Source organism: Narcine bancroftii, chromosome 7, assembly GCF_036971445.1.
Source record: "Narcine bancroftii isolate sNarBan1 chromosome 7, sNarBan1.hap1, whole genome shotgun sequence".
NCBI lineage: Eukaryota > Metazoa > Chordata > Chondrichthyes > Torpediniformes > Narcinidae > Narcine > Narcine bancroftii.
In genome coordinates this window covers 46,824,243-46,842,492 of record NC_091475.1, presented here as the reverse complement: position 1 = coordinate 46,842,492, position 18,250 = coordinate 46,824,243, and the positions used below count along the sequence as shown (strand labels likewise).

The 18,250-nt window shown below is 40.7% G+C and overlaps 1 protein-coding gene across 1 annotated transcript in view; it reads left to right on the top strand.

The window, feature by feature from the left end:
* Positions 1–18,250, top strand: part of LOC138738862 (FERM and PDZ domain-containing protein 4-like) — a 391,286-nt gene that overhangs the window by 245,042 nt on the left and 127,994 nt on the right. Inside the window, exons 3-4 of the mRNA XM_069889976.1 lie at positions 12,643–12,803; positions 13,430–13,532. Coding sequence (XP_069746077.1) covers positions 12,643–12,803; positions 13,430–13,532 — 264 coding nt within the window. The remainder of the gene's footprint in view (positions 1–12,642; positions 12,804–13,429; positions 13,533–18,250) is intronic.

Sequence of the window (18,250 nt, the reverse complement as noted above, 5' to 3'; positions counted from 1 at the left end):
TTCTACTCTGATGGTCTCAACTGACGAGTAAAGAAAGCCAGGGGTTTCCAGATGAGCTCCACCTACTGCAGTGCCTAACGCATCCACCGTTAGAACCATTGGCATGTCAACCCATGAGTGCATGAGCATAATGAATCTCGCTAGCACTCCTTTGGCATTCTCGAATGCAGCCACGGCTTCGTCATTCCATTTCAGTTCCTTTGGATGCCTGGACAAGAGTTTGAAAAGTGGCTGCATAACTTTGGCTGCAGCTGGCACAAAACGATGGTAAAAGTTAACTATACCAACAAACTGGTGGAGGGTCTTGGAAATTTGCAAATTCGACCTTGGAAGGTAGTAGAACCGCTCTGTGCTGATCGATGCAGTGGCCGAGGAAATCCAAATTGGCATTTGGCCAGGTTGATTGCTAACCTGTGGTAATCGAGCCACTGACATAATTGACGGAGATTAGCCCGGTGCTGCTGCCTTGAGCGGCTGGCGTAAAGCATGTCATTCAAATAATCGAATACGAAACCTAGGCTCCAGGCAACTGCATCCATGAAGCGTTGAAATGTTGGGCCACGTTTTTTAAACTGAAAGGCATACAGAGGAATTCAAATAGTCCAATTGGGGTAATTAAGGCAGTCTTAGATATGTTGTCTGGATGAATTGGGATCTGATGGTTCCCGCACACCAGGTCGATTTTGGAGAAAATCTTAGCGCCAAGAAGGATCACAGAAAAATCCTGTATATGGAGAACCAGGCAGTGATCTGCCGTAGTGATGTCGTTCAGATGCTGATAGACCCTCAAGGTCTCCACTCTCCAGACACCTTATATATGCAGCGGTAATGCCCAAGGGCTGTTGGAGCAGCAAGCAATACCCATTTCCTCCATGTGTTGGATTTCGTCTTTCGCCAATTGCAGTTTATCCGGTGGCAGCTGCGCGCTCATGCAGGCAGGGGACATCCATGAGTCAGAATGTGGTGCTGTACTCCATGTTTTGGTTGGGCCGTCGAGAACTGCAGTAACAATGCTTGGGAATTCCGCTACAATTCTGGTGTATTCATTGTCTGAGTGCGTCACTGAATCAAAGTGAGGTGCAGGCAACACCATGGGGTGCAGGGTGAGGGACTCGAAAGTCTACAAATTAACTAGGGGGAGGCCTTTAAGATCAGCTAGAAGGGAGAGTGCTCACAAAAAATTAGCTCCCATTACGACGAGCCGAAATTGAGTGGAATTGTCTGTGACCCATATGTCTGGATACTGCTGTAGTTGGCGACCATGAGAAGAGAGCCCTTCTTTCCTAAAAGTGTATCTGGGATGGAGGAAGGAAACAAGCTAACCTCTGCTCCAGTGTCGACCAAGAACTGATGGCCTGAGTGTCGATCCCAGAGGAAAAGGAGGTAGTTTTTGTGGCCAGATGGCAGTAGTAGGATGCAACTCCCCATCTCTAATAGTAATAGCACCACTATTCTGTCTGTGCTGCACCCAGTCAAGTCTGATGCCACACCACTATCTGCAGTGGGCAGGGTTCGTGCCTTTTGCTGAGGCACCACTACACACCCAACCAAAAGTCTACCATGCTGCTTAGCATGCCACAACTCATTAGGACAGGCTGCTAAGCGTCAGGGTCTTCGTTTGCAAGCAAAAAATGGATGTCTTCTGGCATTTGCTCAAGAAATAGCTGCTTGAAAAGCAGACAGGGCTTGTATCTGTCCATGAGTGCCAGCATCTCATTCATTAGTTTGGAAGGAGTGCAGTCACCCAGGCCATCTATAATATGGAGAAGTCGTGCTACCCTGTGGCATTGGGAAAGGTCAAAAATGCACATGAGCAGGACTTTGATGGCTTCATACCTGTTGTTGGCTGGAGGCTGGCATAAGAAATCGACAATATGGCCCCCGGTGTCTTGGTCCAGCAATGCAATGACATAGTAGTACTTCATTGCGTCAGCAGTAATCGGACATAAGTGGAACTGGGCCTCTGCCTGCTCGAACCAGATCTGTGGCTGCAAGGTCCAAAATATGGCGTTCTGTGCATCGACAGTGAGGTCCAAAATGTCGTTTGGATCGTCGGGGTCACCAATGTAGCGAGTGGTACAGTGAATAAAACACATCAGAAGTTGTCTGTGAGCTAAAACAACAGAACTGTTTAATGGAATCTTCACAAGAGTTTAAATAATTACAGTTGGCACATTCATTCGCCCTGTGAAGTCGCACACCTCCCAGAGTTCTCTGTGCTCCCCGGCTATCAGGAACTCCTGATCCTGCGGAGTGGCGCAGTTCACCACAAAACAAACAAACAAAGAATTGTCGGAGGACCTCAGCAGATCAGACAGTAACCATAGGTAGAAATGTGTCAGTCAAAAATGTTTTGGGTCAGGATTCTTTATCAAGTGACAAATCTACTTTGATAATATGTGCTGATTGGTACAAGGAGCAAGGGGAAAGGGCCCAGACTAATTTAGATCTGTTTGCTTTATGATTGTTGAAAGGTTTAGATGAATATTGAATTATTTCTGTTTCTGCTCTGAGCAATTCTCTGTGAGATCTTTGACAAAGCACATGATGATTGGATTAAACGTCTGCTTGAGAAGAATACATAGATAACGGGAACAGCTTATGGAACTGTGAGAGACTCATCCATTTTTAGTTGTGTTCTCTTCTTTGAAGTATCAGCCTAGGATTTGGGCTGGGTCTGAGTGGGTGAACAGCCTTCTGTGTCACTCACAATTTACTTCACTAATTTGAACGGCAAGATTCAAAATAATTGATGCAGTAATTTTTTTCACCCTCTTCAGCCCCAGCACCATTTTCCTTGCAGCTTTGTTAAATAACCAGACCTCGGATGCCAACCATTGATGAGCTGTGAGTGATCTGAACATTGGAAGGTAAATTATGAGAATGGGATCCATAGTTTCTAAGGTTTAAGATTTTGTTGGTCTAATGAAGCCACCTCTGGGAACAACCAATCAAGCAGGTAACATTTGATAAGGGAACATTGTGAATAAAGGATAATCTGCGAGTAACCAGAGATCCTGCATGAATGGGGAAAATTCCACTCGACGCTTCAGTGACAGATGAGTCATGAACTCTCCAGTAGTTCTGGAAGAACTGAGCTGTACAGTTACTGTTCTAGTGAATTATTTTTTTTAACCTGCTGATTTTAATCTTGTTTCAAACATGATAATCGTCTGCCTCTGTGGCAAAAATAGTAGCTTCAATCTGTTGTTGTTGGTTTTCAAACTGCCCCTCCCCCCCATCTCACATTCCTCTTTAAGCAATCCCTGAGGATTGCTTAAGGTGGTATGTGAATGGGAAGGGAAGGTTGAGAACCACTGCTCCAGATCCAATTGTTACTGAAATATTTTGCTTGAGAAAAATTGTCATGGACCTATTTCCTTTAGAGTTATGAAACTGTGCACAAAACGAGTCAATTAGGTACGATTAAAACAGTGTGTTTCAAACATTTTCTTCCCACTCACATACCACCTTCAGCAATCCCTTACTAATCACAGAGAACCTATGGCATAGGGATTGCTGAAGGTGGAATGTGAGTTCAGGGGGCAGTTTGAAAACCACTGGCTTAAGTGACTAGCACCCTCTACACAGAGTCAGAAGATTGCAAGATAAAGTCCTGTTGCCAGGTACGTTGTTCTCCTTTTTACTACTGAGGGCAGAGTGCACTGTCAGAGTGCACTGTCAGATGTGATGCATGCCCTGAAGCCAAACAGGAGATTGCAGATTCTGGATTCTGAAGCCAAATGCAATTTGCTGGTGGAACTCAAAAGGTCAAGCAACTTCTATGGGAGAAAAAGAAAGGATGTTGTGTCAAGACAAAACCCTTCATCAGGAATCGTTGACCATTCTTTCTCACCTATGGATGCTGCTTGCCCTCTTGAGTTCCTCAAGCAAATTGTGTTTGATGACACATATCCAATCACCTCTCCCCCCCCCCTCCCGTGGGTGTAAAAGATTTCGCAGCAGATTTTCAGAGAAAAACATATTCACACAGATTCATGGAGTAGTTCACCATGGAAACAGTTTCTTCAGCACACTGAATCCATGCCAAGCACCAAGCACCATTTTTATGTGAATATACTTTATTCTCTCCATACATTCCCACCGCATTCTGGCACTCATCTACACAATAAGGGATGTATTATGATGGACAATTAACCTACCAACCTGCACATCTTTGGAATGCGGGATGGGAATGGAGAAGCCAAAGGGAACTCGCTTGGACATGCCAATATGTAAACTCTGCACAAATAGGAATCCAGGATTGAACCCTGGATCACTGGAGGCAACAGTGTGGTAATATATAGCAGGCTTCATGGGCTGAATATTTTCTCAAGTCCCATAAAGCTACTGAAATAGTCACTGTTTCCTGTGAGGGACATTCAGTAGCACTATGAAACACTTAATTGGGATTAACAGGCCCCATTGTGCAATTCCTGCCACATAAAAGAGATATCCACCTCATCTTGTCTTTCTTCGAGCTCTTTTCTTTTTATTTAAAGTTCTACTTAAAATTTATTATCAGAGTACATACATGACAAACCCGAGATTTTTTTCCCCCTGCAAGCCAGGCAGAATTTCTGCTCATTGGTAATGTGAACTGTACTCAAGAAAAAATTTGTTATTAAAGAGAGAAATAATGTATGGAAACAAAGAAATGTAAACAAACTGATTGAAAATACAGAAAAAGATAAATATTTGTAAATAAATAATGTGCACAATTAAGAGTCCTCAATTGAGTCTCTGACTGAGTTTGCTGTTGAAGAATCTGATGGTGGAGGGGTAGCAGGTGTTCCTGAACCTGGTGGAGTGAGTCTTATGCTACCTGAACCTCTTTCCTGATGGTAGCAGCAAGAATAGAGCATATCCTGGGTGGTGTGGATCCTTGATGATTTGCTGCTGCTCTTCCATGGGAGCGTTCCATGTAGATTTTTCTCGATGATGGGAAGAGTCTTGCCTGTGATGTCCTGGATTTTGTCCTGGACTAACTTTTGCAGGGCTTTTTCACTTAGAGATATTGGTACCCACCACCACACCCCACTCCCCCCCCCCCCCACCCCCATACTAGGCCATGATGCAGCCGGTCAACACACTTTCCACTACATATCTGTGGAAGTTTGCTAAGATTTCCAATGTCACACTGGACGTTCGCAAAGTCAAGGCGCTGACAATCAGAAGAACTGCTCCCATTTCCAGTTTGTGAAAGAACTTCGGTTGTTCTTATTGTTCGGAGTCGATAATAAAATTAAAACGAAAGTTTCTGATCAGAGATTATGCTTTGAGAAGGATACCGATGGCCTACATTATGATTATTAACTTCTCCAAGGTGTTGGTGCGACTCACGGTCTTGGCCTTTGAGTGTCATGCTTTATCTCGAGCTACCCATTTTTTCTTGTTAATTTTCTATGTCCTAAACCATGAGCAACTGCAACTGATAATGAAACAGACTCAAACATTCCAGTTTTGCAAGTATCTCTTGCACAAAAATATTTGCACAAACATCACATACTTGGGTCTCTTTCCTATGGCTACCAAAGCTACCTGATCAACTGGCACAGTAGCCATGTCAAGGGACATAGAAAGAACGACACATTTCAGATATTTCTAAGTGCTTAATAGATGGAATTAATTCCCAGTTGGTGCGTCTTATACTCTATTTTGTAGTTCGGCTTAGTGTACACACTATTGCTTTCCTGTTCTGAAATTCACTCCCTTCAAGTCAATTAAATGATTTTTCAGACACCGTGTACAATGATCTGACATCTATGTACAGCCTCTTTTGTGCTGCTGACTGGGGATGAATTCTAGTCAGAAGTCACTGATCAGTAAGGATGAGAACAGCTGAGAACTCAAGCAATGAGTTTTAGCTAGTAAGAACTAAAATTACAACAAGAATGTCGCAGGTAATGAAGTGCAGAAACTAGCCATTTTTCCATATTGTTATTTAATAACTCCAGCAGGAAATAGGTTGTGCAGTGAAAAGTGTTCATTAAGGAAAGGTACTGAAGAAATCATGCAGTTAGGCCATTAAAAATGCTTTAATACCTTTGTTCTTGATTGTTTTATTATCATTGCACATTACTTCAATGGTCAAGATCTATTTCTGGAGATTGACTTCCCTGACACATGAGTAATTAGTTTGAGCTAAATTAATTGGTCAAAGACATTATTTTTTTAAAAAAACTTCTCCATCAAAAATCAAATATGTTCATTCAATTCTTTTGTGCTTCACAAACTATAGGCACCTTAACTGCCTTACCTTCCTGTTTGAATAACATTTTTACTTTACCCACATTCTTCTCTTTTACTTTATCCTTCCTCCAAGCTGTTGAACTCAACTTGTTAAACCTTCTCAGAATTCATTTTCTTTCACTGTTATAAAAAAGAATCCCATGAATTAATTTACATAACCAATTTTTGTATGTTAAAAATAGAGCAGCAAATAATTCCTGTAAGTTAAATTTTCATGAATGACTTAAGCACATACACAGGCTCTCAAGATTAGTTCTTGAATCAGGCGAGAAGCCAATATGAACGTGTCTTCCTTTAAATCTAATTTTCAATTTTACCCATGGTGTTGTGAGACTTGTTACGAGACTGGTGAGTAAAACCATCTATATCTTACCCTGTTCTGGTGGCATGGGCTTTCAGAGCACACTCCAGCTGATTCCAGGTGAACAGAGATCATCCTAGCTCTGGAACCTTTCTATGTATCATCTTGAATTCTAAAGAAGTACATAGAGAGTCACAACACAGAAATAGGCCTTTCAGTTCACCAAGTCCATGCTAACAATCAGCCACCCATTTACCTAATCCTGGAGAATCCCATTTTTTAATTCTTCCCCATTCTCTCTTCAACCTCCCAACTCCCCCTCCCCCAGATTCTACTGCTCACAGAGGCGATCGATGTAAGCGGCAATTTTCAGTGGCCAATTCATATACCAACTCACACGACTTTGGAGATGTGGGAGGAAACCAGAACATGCTGAGGAAACCTTTGCATTCACAGGGAGAACATGCAAACTCCACCCAAGGTCAGGATTCAACCCAGATCTCCATCAGTGTGAAGCAGCAGCTCTCCTAGTTGTTTCACTGTTCCACTTGTATGACTCCAAACCACAGTACCTGTGGGCTGCCTTTTCAAATCCTGTGTAAGTTCTGCACTTTAACATAATCCAGTCATTAAGTTACTGATAATCCAGCCTTGAGTTCAAATTCCACCAAGGGAGCTATGGAATATGAATTCAGTTCATCATCTGGAACTTGTACAACTTCCACTGCTTTTGGTGATGGTGACCTCAAAAACTATTAGATTGTCAGAAAAACCCATCCACTTCACTCATCCTTGCATAGCTGGCCTGTATGTGACTCCAGACTTGTATCTCATGGTTAACTCTTTTCTGGTCTCTGAAGTGGCATTGAAATTCACTCGGTTGTACCACTACTATTGATGTTCAAACACAGTTAGGGAGCTCAAGAGGGCTACTCATCGGCACCTTCTCATGGGATACTCCAGCGATAAACAATAAATGCCGGCCTTGCCATTGATACACATCTCCACAAAGTTAAATACTGCTTCTGCTCAAACAAGTAGAAAATGATCAGAAATCAAAAATCCTGATGGTCTGCAGCAGTTGCCCCAACCCAAACAGCAACTTGCATAAATATTGTAGAAAGATTTTGCAAAGTTCTTTGCAGAAGTTGAGGAATTCAAAAAGATGGGTAATGCATGTTAGGTTGACCTGCAATGGGGAAAGTGCAGGGTCATAATAGTGAAAGAAAATGAGAAGGTTTAACAAGTTCAACAGATTGAAGGAAGGATAAAGTAAAAGAGAAGAATGTGGATAAAGTAAACATGTTGTTCAAACAGGACAGGAAGGTAAGGCAGTTAAGGCACCTATAGTTTGAGAAGCACAAAGAGTTAGAAGATCTGTGGGAGAAAGGAGCATATGTTGAGGGTAATAAAAGATTTGGAGTTGGAGGCAAGGATCCTGAGCTTAGTTCCCTCAGGCCAATGTCAGAACTTAAATATCAATGAATAGACATTAATGCTAATTGGGCACTCGCTAATTAGGAATTTCTTACCTTGCCTTCGCAAAAATTGATCTGGAAGACCACAAAAGGTGAATAGGACACATGATTAGTGATAAAAGCAACATGTAATAAGATTGTTCGAACAATTTTTTTTATTAAAGTGGGAGAGAGATTGAGAAGGTATTAGTCTTATGTATTGCACATAACGTCTATCTGGCCACCCTGGTTGTAAATAATTTTCTTAAGACTGTTAAATAACACTTTCTGTGATTATATGAGCCAAGGCAAGACGATTCAAAACTGCTAAGTAAAATTGTTTGAGCTTCCGCGAGTACTGGTCTGCGTAAGTCAAGTTGCAACATTTCCTGAAATCTTGTTTTCCAGGATTCCTGGTGATTCCTCTGAATTCTCAAGGTGCGGAAAAAGCCATAGCCATCTTTCTATATTGCTTTATTCTTTGAGAATTAATTCTCCCCATGCAGCAGCATTTTGCTTAAGGATGGTTTTACTAAACTTCATTGCTAGTTTCCCCTTTTATTGCTAATTTGCTATTTTATTAAATGGAGCACAACAGCATTGATCGATGTTTGCTAATAATGCTGATAATCGGAAGACTGAGTTTTATGTCAGCTTCTGGCAGAAGGCAATAAAGTGGAGGGAAATGAATGCCTGGGGTTTGGACAGAGTTTTAAATTATGTCACATATAGCAAAACGTCACTTGGGAAATTCATGATATTTGTGTGAACAACGACATTAGTTCTCAGCTGGAACTCCTCCCAAGGGTCTTACAGTTTTTATAGTTTGTGCCTGCTGCACTTGATCAGAGGCATTTTATGTGTTTTTAAGTCGTTGGCTGACAGCACTTATTAAGTTGGCAATACGATCTTGGGAGGAACCATGCTGATAGTGAGTAAATCTCAGGGCATTTCCGGCATACAGTTCATGATGTACCTGTTAATTTTCTGAAATTTCTTCTCTGCAAGTTCCACTCTGCATTATGGAGTAATTTGCATCATTTTAAATGGCGACGTTCAGTGAAGAATATTAAAAAATAATTTAATTTGGGATAATGTTGAGTAAATTACATTATAATTCGAAAATAAATGATCTTCAAACTGATTATGGGGAAGTGTCTTTCATTTCAGATCAATACACTACCTAAGCAGTTGAAATGCATTGGATCTCATGTGAGCCACTCACCTCTTCTTTCACTTTTAGGATCTTATATTTAAAAAAACTAATGACCAGCTTCTAATAGAAAAGAAAGGTGCCTACCTTTATGGACCACCTTTCATGATCTCAGGATGTTCCAGATAAAGATTAAATCAGCTGGAACATTGATTCAGTTGAGAATAGTTTCAGTTCAGAACCTGGATTCTTCATGATTGCACCAAATTGACTCTAAACATCATTCTAACTCATGGTCATTATTTATATGAAGGGCATTTCTCTTGACAGCTGGGCTAAATAATACTCTCACTACTTTTAAACTGTGTCCCCTATATCACCCAGGAACGCTCCAAATTTATTCCAGTTATGGAACTTAGCTCATAATTGTCTGCCATTTTCACTTAAGACTCAACCTTCCTGTGATAGTACAGATCTATCACCAATGTATATAGTGTATATAGTTACTGTATCTAAACCGTGCTTACAGCGATTGGCTGAGAGCTAAGCCACGCCTATTGTCTGGGCCTTAAAGGGTTGTGTCCCTAGCCAGGTCGAATCATTCCGGACTGGTCGGCCACCTGTGAAGAACTCCTGTCTTTTGCTAATAAAAGCCTTGGTTTGGATCAACAAGTCTTTGATTCTTTCGACGAGCTCTACACTTCCAAACTACTATTTGATACATGTGACCATGAATAGTGTTGCAATGTTACTAATTAGATTCTGGATATCATTTGTGAAAACTCTGCAAATTGAAATCTTTGACCAAACAATCTGCTCGAGGTACTCCCAGCCGGTCAAACATCAGCAATGGGAGAAAATGGTCTGTGTTTCGAGCCGAAACTCTTTATTAGAGCTGGTGACACATAATAGAGAAGTCAGTGGAAAGAGGGCTTCTTACTGCTCTGTGGCAATGCTCACTGCAGTTTGTTGGTCCGTATCAATGTCATTCAAAAAAGAAACAAATGGCTGGTGGAAATCCAAAATGGAAACATCAAATTCGTGAATTACTCAGTAAGTCATTTTGCATCTGTGAAGGGAAAAGTAACATTAGGGTTTTGTTCAATGACGTGCCAATTGAATCTTTAAATGGGTCCAGTAAATGTCTAGATTTTATTTAGAATTGCCATTCTAGTCATTTCATTGAGCTGAAACGTTAATTTGGTTTCTCAATTCAACATTGCTTCCCAGTTTGCTGGGTATTACTCATTACCTTCTTTTCATTTTCGCATTATTTTAAATGTCTTGAATACTTCAAAGACAGACAACAAGGCTACTTCCCCAGCTGAGGCTTAAAGTGATCTTTCATTACTCTTGCAGCTGTGAAATGGTGAATTACTTTAGTTGTATAAATGTTATGAATACATGAACATTACAAATTTATGCAGTAGTTTCAGCTTGTGAACATATGAATTATACATTTTCTGGTTGGGCTGGAATCTTGAGACGTTTTCACTTAGGCCTGACGTGGAGCAGATGTGCAAAAATCAACAGAAGGAAAATATGTTAATTATACAAATAAAACTGACAGCATCACCCTCCTTATGTTATCTGAATCGGCAGTGGTGGACATAATCTAGTGGGAATTAATGATTTTCAGGCTTGTGTCCGGCAAGAAACCAAGTAGCCTGCTCAGTGGGATGAGGGGAAAACATCTCAAGGTGCCTGGGAGTAAGATGTTTTGTTTGCTCCCCTGCACCCAGGTCCCAAATGCTGTCCCCCTTGCATTAACCTAACCACTCTCACAGCCATCTCAGCACATGCCTGGACTTCTGTCCTCCTCTGAAGCTCTACAGGTCAGAATCTATGGAAATTCACTTGGCTTCTATCTCCCATATCCTACCTACCGAGCCAGCGGCAATGATGAGTTTCACTGCCTGTCCCTGACAAATTACATTGCCCACTGAGAGGTTTGTTACCTTTAATAGGAGTAAACTGAGAGGAATAAGAGAAGTAATAAAGTACCAAAATAATCAAACTTTGGTTATAATGGCAGGAGACTAAGTTCAAATCACAGATAGACATCTTTCCAGTAGGTGATTCACTCATTGTTATCCCAGCACAGATTTCACAGAGAAGTTGAACTTTCCTGTATTACTCTAGGTGCCTTATACCTAGGATGTTACAATACCCAAGATAAATCTGGACTGGTCATAAACAATTGCTATAATGAATCTTTGACAATTAAAACGGTGCAAACTGCTAAATAGTTTACCAGTGAAATCTTGATTTTAGGTACAATCAAAAAGAACTGGCCAGGAAATGTTATAATGCAGCACAAGTTTATATGCACAATGTAACAAAATTTCATCAAAAAGCCCATCAGTAAAGCAATTGGGAACATATTATGTCTGAGACAAACAGCAAATTGCTCTGCAAAATATGGGATCATAATGTATGATTAACTTGCAGGTTACACATGTATGATATTTAACCACAGCAGTGGGTAGAAATCTAGAATGGTATGGACAGGTATACAGAGCATGTTTGGAGATTCTTCACTGCATGCATGGCCCGTGCACGAGCAGTTTTATAATAGATGTCCATAGGAGGTAAAACTATATATCCAACATTTCGGGCCCGAGCCCTTCGTCAAGTTGTGACCAAAAAGCAGGCAGGTGCCTGAATTAAAAAGACTAGGGGAGAAGGAGCACAGGCTAACAGGCAAACAGATTTCTTTATGCTTAAGGATATGGACAAAACACAGGACTCAGCTGGGTGGGACATTTTGATCAGCGTGGGAAGTTGGGATGAAGGGCCTGTTTCTTGATCTTGATGGATAGGTGATCAGGCTGGAAGCAGTGAATGGCCTACTCCTGCTCCTATTTCTTATGCTCTTATTTATATATATAAAATAAATACTCAACAATTACTTTAATAATTAATTGTATTTATTTTAACATATGATTGTAGGTTCTGTGTATGTGTATCATTTGTCTCTATGTGTGTTTGCACTGTTTTGCATCATGGACCAGAGAACACTGTTTTGTCAGGTTGTTCTTGTACAAGCGGATGATAAATAAGCTTGAACTTAAAGTTTGACTGTGGTCAAGGGGTGGTTTGGCATTGTGTGGAGGGGCTCAGCCTGATGGGACCTGACTACATGTCTAACACAGACCAGGTAAATTATATATTGGAATTAAATAGGTGGAACAGGCTGTTCCATATCACCCTCATTTTCTATCTTATCCAGGTCAGAATGGTTTTCCTTTTTGCTATGATGCATATCCTTTGTTCTTGATTAATATTTGGTGTTTTAATGTGAAACAGATCAACATCAGCGTGGAGTAAGTTACGAAAACTCGAGCTTGGGTTTGGATTGGCAGAAATCCATTGTCTCATCAGTTTAATCTTCATATTAATAACACAGCATTGACTTTCCACTCAGAAAAAAAAATGCACCAATCCAAAAAAATTCTCTCCTTTTTCTTCTCTTTCAGCCATGTGACCCAGTCCACAAGCTTTGAAGACCCTCGACTTGAGGGAAGCCAAGTCATACAGCCAACGTCTCGGAGGATAGAGATGAAGCGGGATCCTGTGCTGGGCTTTGGCTTTGTGGCAGGTAGCGAGAAGCCAGTTGTGGTGCGTTCGGTTACACCAGGTAAGGATAAAACCAACACAGCTGATGCTCTGGGATTCATTGTCTCTAGACCTTTTTAACTTTAATCCTTGTTTTAATCAAAGTCATGATGGAAGTGAGCCTTGGTCTCCACTGATTCTTGTTTTGATTGGCTTTTGTGGGTAATGAGGCAAAGACTGGTTGCTGTAGTTTTAAAGGTGGGATTATCTGGGTGACTTTATAATTTTACTACTAAACAATGTGTCTACTCACCCTCTGAGAACAAGATGGAATATTTCCAGTGTCCATTGTTGCATCTGAACAGTTTGCAAATGTTGGGAATGTTTCTCAACTCAACTTTCTTGCAAATTGTATCTAAATATTAATCTTTCTTTCCCTTTTAAGGGACTGGCTATTGAGCGGATGATCTGAATGAGAAGGTTATCACAGATTTCCGCTGCTTGATATCTCTGGCTAGTGAAATGAGTATCAAAAATTGCAAAATACCAAGAGTAAGAGCAGGGAAATGCAGAGCTGACTTAATTTTAGCGACGGTATATTGGCAAGGTGCTATTTTCGCAACCAGTGAATAATACTCCTGCTTCAGCTTTTATTCACGCATGAAGTTTACATTAGGCTAATGTCACATTTAATTTTTTTTCTTCCAGGTGGGCCCTCTGAAGGCAACCTGATACCGGGAGACCAAATAATAAAGATAAACGATGAACCTGTTAACACAGCTCCGAGAGAACGAGTCATAGACCTTGTAAGGTAATGGCTTTTCATTTACCTGTGGCCACTGATCATTAGCCAAGCAAAACCAGGAAATTATTTAATGGGAGCACTGCCATGTGAGGCTGACATGTACATCTGATAATCTGAAGAGAGATATCTCTGCAATGAATAAGAAACATTCTCTTCATTGTGTCATATGCTGGCTTGAATAATTAAATTATTTAACACATCATATCTCAAAATAGTAACTTGACTATTTCATGGTTCCTCAAACATCTATCGCAGGGCAGACAAGAATTTTTTTTAAATTTTAGTATTCATTCTTTACTGCACCATATCCTGAATGAAAACAACGAAATAACTGCTATATCCACCAAAGACCAGATTCAGAGCTCTTTGATGAAAGGGAACAGCACACAAAAACACCTTTAAGTTGCTCTCCTCCACGAATCAAAATGCCAGGCAATCCTGCAGAGGTGCTGGAGAAATTCAGCAGGTCACGCAGATCTGTAAGAAGTAAAGGGTAACGAATGTTTCAGGCCTGAGCCCTTCGTCAAGGTATGAGCAAAAACCAGGTGGATGCCTGAATGAAAAAGTTTGGAAAGGGGGGAAGCAGGGGAGAGGAGGGAGGATCCCAGGCAAACAGGTAAGAGGTCATAGTTTCGAAGTATTGCAAGATTTTGCAGAATCTCAACCCCAGCCATTGTCCCTCTTTATTGTCATAAACGTGCAAGTGTCGCTATTTAGCTTATAATCATGGTCCAGATTTTTTGTTGAGAATATGTACAGAAGGTAATCGTTGGAAATCTATTGTGCATTAATGTTATGAACACAATAAAAGTGAATAAATACCAGATACCAAACCAATTGGTAGGTCATTAGATGCGCAGCAAATATTTGACAATTTAATTATCTTATCCCGGTGTAATAAATGTGATTGTTTCACACAGGCCACTGGAAAGAGTCCATCATTCCATTTTAGTATCGAGTGATTTACATATCTCAATAATTTAATTGGCAACTTCAGTTGGGATTTTTTTATGTATCAATGAGTTTGAAAAAGAGCTTAACAGTATGAAAATAGGCCCTTTGGCCCATCTTGTCCATGCAACCAAGTTGTCGAGCAAACCTGATCCTATTTGCTGCATTCAGCCTGTACACCTTTAAAACTTTCCTATCCATGTGCCAAACAAAATGTATTTTAAACAAATAATTTCTGAGATCAGTATTTTGTATTAATATAATACTCAGTAAATTAATATATGTTTTTTTGCTTCTAGTATTTGATCAATATTTATGCTGGGTAAGCATAACAAAATGAACAAGCCAGTTTTGCTATGATTTCCAATGTTATTGGTGCCTTACTTGCACACTCTTCTATCCATTCAAACGGTGGGTGTTGCATAACAGGAAGAACTCCCTTTTGTCATTACCCAGCTGGACTCAATAAGAAGCAGCAGTCCTATATTTCAGAGCTTAGCACAATTCCCCACATTTCCTTTGGGGCAACAAAGGATACCCTCCTCTGAGTTATGATGCAGCTGTTCAGAGATGCAGTAATTCTCATCGATAAAATGAGAATAATAATAATGCTAAAAGGAAGGTTAAGATTTTCTGTAGGTCAGGTCAACTCCTGAAATACTGTTCAAGTGATGATATTCTCCAATAGGACAGCGGGTAGAGAAGGGGGCTGGGGTGGGTAACACAATAGAGGAATAATAAACATCTACAGTAAGAGATAGCAACTGAACAAAAGTGGCAGGAAAAACTGTAATTAAAGAAATATGCTAGATGTCTTTACTTAGGCCTAAACCAGGGCTTGTCAATCCCTAGTTCTCTCGACAGACAATTCCATTCTTTGTGCTCTTCTTTACATGAATTTCCCATGCAGATTTAATGCATTTCTAAATGGAAACCACAAAGCCAAGGAATCAATGACAATTTCACGTGCTTCTTGCTTGTTTAATTTGTTGATAAAATCATCAATGCCAATAAAATGTTAAATGGCTCATTTTGTAGACAGAAGGCACCAAAATTTCAATAGAATATAATGCTCATCACCTCTGGTATCTATTTTAAAATTTGTGCAAAGATAATTTTTGTTCACCAGTGACTACATCTTGGATGCTGTACATATTCATTGTAGAAAGTTCTTTCAGGGCATTGGATGGTGGATCATTCCCTTCAGTTACCATCTCTGACTCACCTGATGGTGAAAATATTCTCACATTCTGAAGCCTCAGGGACATGGGTGGGCTGAACAACTCTACAACTCGATGACAATGCTGGTCTGTGACCTCAGCTCAGCACCAACTATTCAAGATCCTTGTAAAACAAGCTTCTTCTGTTGTCCCCATCCACAAATTCTCCAAAACCAGCTGCGAGATTTATCCCAGTGGGACTTACCCCTATGAAGACTTGTCCACAGATGTTACAGCAGATGCACAGACTTAACAAGTGTCCATTCTTTCATCTATGAATTGAATAATCCTTGATTCCAAAGAATTGAATTGGCATTTCATGTAGCAAGTCACATGATGGAAAATAAGATTATGAAAAAAAAATACTGTTCCCTTATTCGTCAAAAGAACTCATTTAGGTTCACAACCCTGAGCACTCTTTCTCTCTACCACCAAGACTCCCCACTAGCATTATGAACCATCTCCAAAATGACTGATGTTCTTTTGCCATGGCTTCATTAACAACATCTCCATAACCATGGCCTATGCCAAGTAGGACAATGGCACCACCATGTTGGGATCGCTGCCTCCTGTGCGTTATCTTCGACTAACAACCTGCCTTGGATCAAGATCCTGGAACTCAATCTCCAAGAGCAGCATGGGAGTATCTTTATTCAAGGACTGCAGCAGTTTAAGAAAATGGCTCACAGCCATCCTAACAAGGGCAATTAGACATGGGCAAAAAGACAATTAAATTAATTTTTTTTAAAGTCCTGGTTCCTCCATAGTTTGCCATGCCCTGGCGATTAAGGGGGTGTCAGGACAACAGGAAATATTCACATCATTGAACACTCAAAGTCACAGATGGACTGTGAGAACATTAAGACTACTTTTTTTTTTCTCTTGCCTTGTGAATATAATTGGTCCTTTTTGTTCTTTTCTCATTATTTGGGGATACTCAGTCTTTAGGATGGCGGTTCGATGAGGGGGCCAGGTTAGACATTAAGTTCTGATTGTGAAAGTGAAGATAATAAACTGCTAAGCTGAAAAGTTACTTGCTCATTAGCTAACCGGTGTACTAAATATTCTTAGCATTTCTATAAGTGATATAAAATATACACTTGGACATTTTGAATAAAGTTGGAGCAGCTTGAATTTCAGGGCTCTTCTATCTTGCAGTTTTGATTAAAGGAAACTATTAAAACAGTGGAAAAGATCACTGTTCCCCCTCATGTTGGTTAGAGGTGCACTGGGGCTACCAGGACTTGACAAGACCAGGTAGCAGGAAGTCCTCTTGTAGCCATCGGTATCAGATCAGTGCCTGGAGAAGCACATTGTTCCAGTAGCCATTTTCAACTAAGAACCTATTACTTGATTTTTAAAAAATTCTTTCCTTCCAAACACAGGTTTCTGTCTTTCTTTCGCCTCCTCTCCCCCCCCCCCCCCCACCCCCAGTTTCTGCCAATAAGATTGCAATTAACTTGTTAACCCCAAGAACCTGTCCTTTCATCATGGCACCAAAAGACCATATAATACCACAATTATCCCTGGAAAAGACCATTAAACCTGAACTATTTGATGTTGGCAGTGTAATAACGATATATAGTTTTGCCCCAGAGATGCTTCAGCCCCAGATTTTGGTTAGCAGTACTGTCCCTGCTTTAGTAACAATGTTCTGAAATGGTTTTGATGGTTTAATCAAAAGGATACTTGATGTTATGAAGAAAGCACATCAGCGCCTCGACTTCCTCAGGAGTTTGCGGAGGTTTGGTATGATGTTAAAAACCTTGGCAAACCGACAAATCTGTAGTAGCTGCATCACAGTCTGGTATGGGGACACCAAAGCCTCTGAGCAGAGGGTCCTGCAGAAGGTAGTGGACATAGCCCAGTATATCACAGGCAATACTCTGCCTACCATTGAGAAAACCTACATGGAAAGCTGCCACTGGAGAGTAGCAGCAATCATCAAAGATCCACACCACCCAGATCAAGCTCTGTTTTCGCTGCTGCCATCAGTAAAGAGGTATAGATGCCTCAAGACTTGTATCACGAGGTTCAGGAACAGTTGCTACCCTTTACCATCAGTCTCCTAAACAAGTTCAATCGGGATTCATTTAAAGACCCTTAGTTTGAACATTATTTAAATTGAATATTTATTTTCTGTATTTGTGACAAAGTATTTCGAGGTGGCTTGGGGGAAATTGCTGGAGAAGCTTGCACACAAACACATTTTAAAACACAGAATTTTTGCAGGACTTTTGCAGAATGCCTTTTGCAAAGAGAGCAACAAAGTTACAGAATACAGCTTGCCTGGGAGAGCATGTGATTTTCGCAGGCAGGCAGAAGTTTTGCTCTCAGAGAGGGAGGGAGTGAAACAGAGAGGAGAGACACAGAAATCAGTTCCAGAGGGACAAACTGGCAAACTTTGGAAGACTGCCTGGTCAAAGGAAAAGACTGGTGGTCTGAAAGGTGACCTGAAAGAAAGAGGATCATCTGGGGAACCCTGAAGGGGGCAAGTTTCATCAGCAAGAAGGAATCAGTTGTGGATGTCCTGGAAAAGGAATTTCTCTCTGA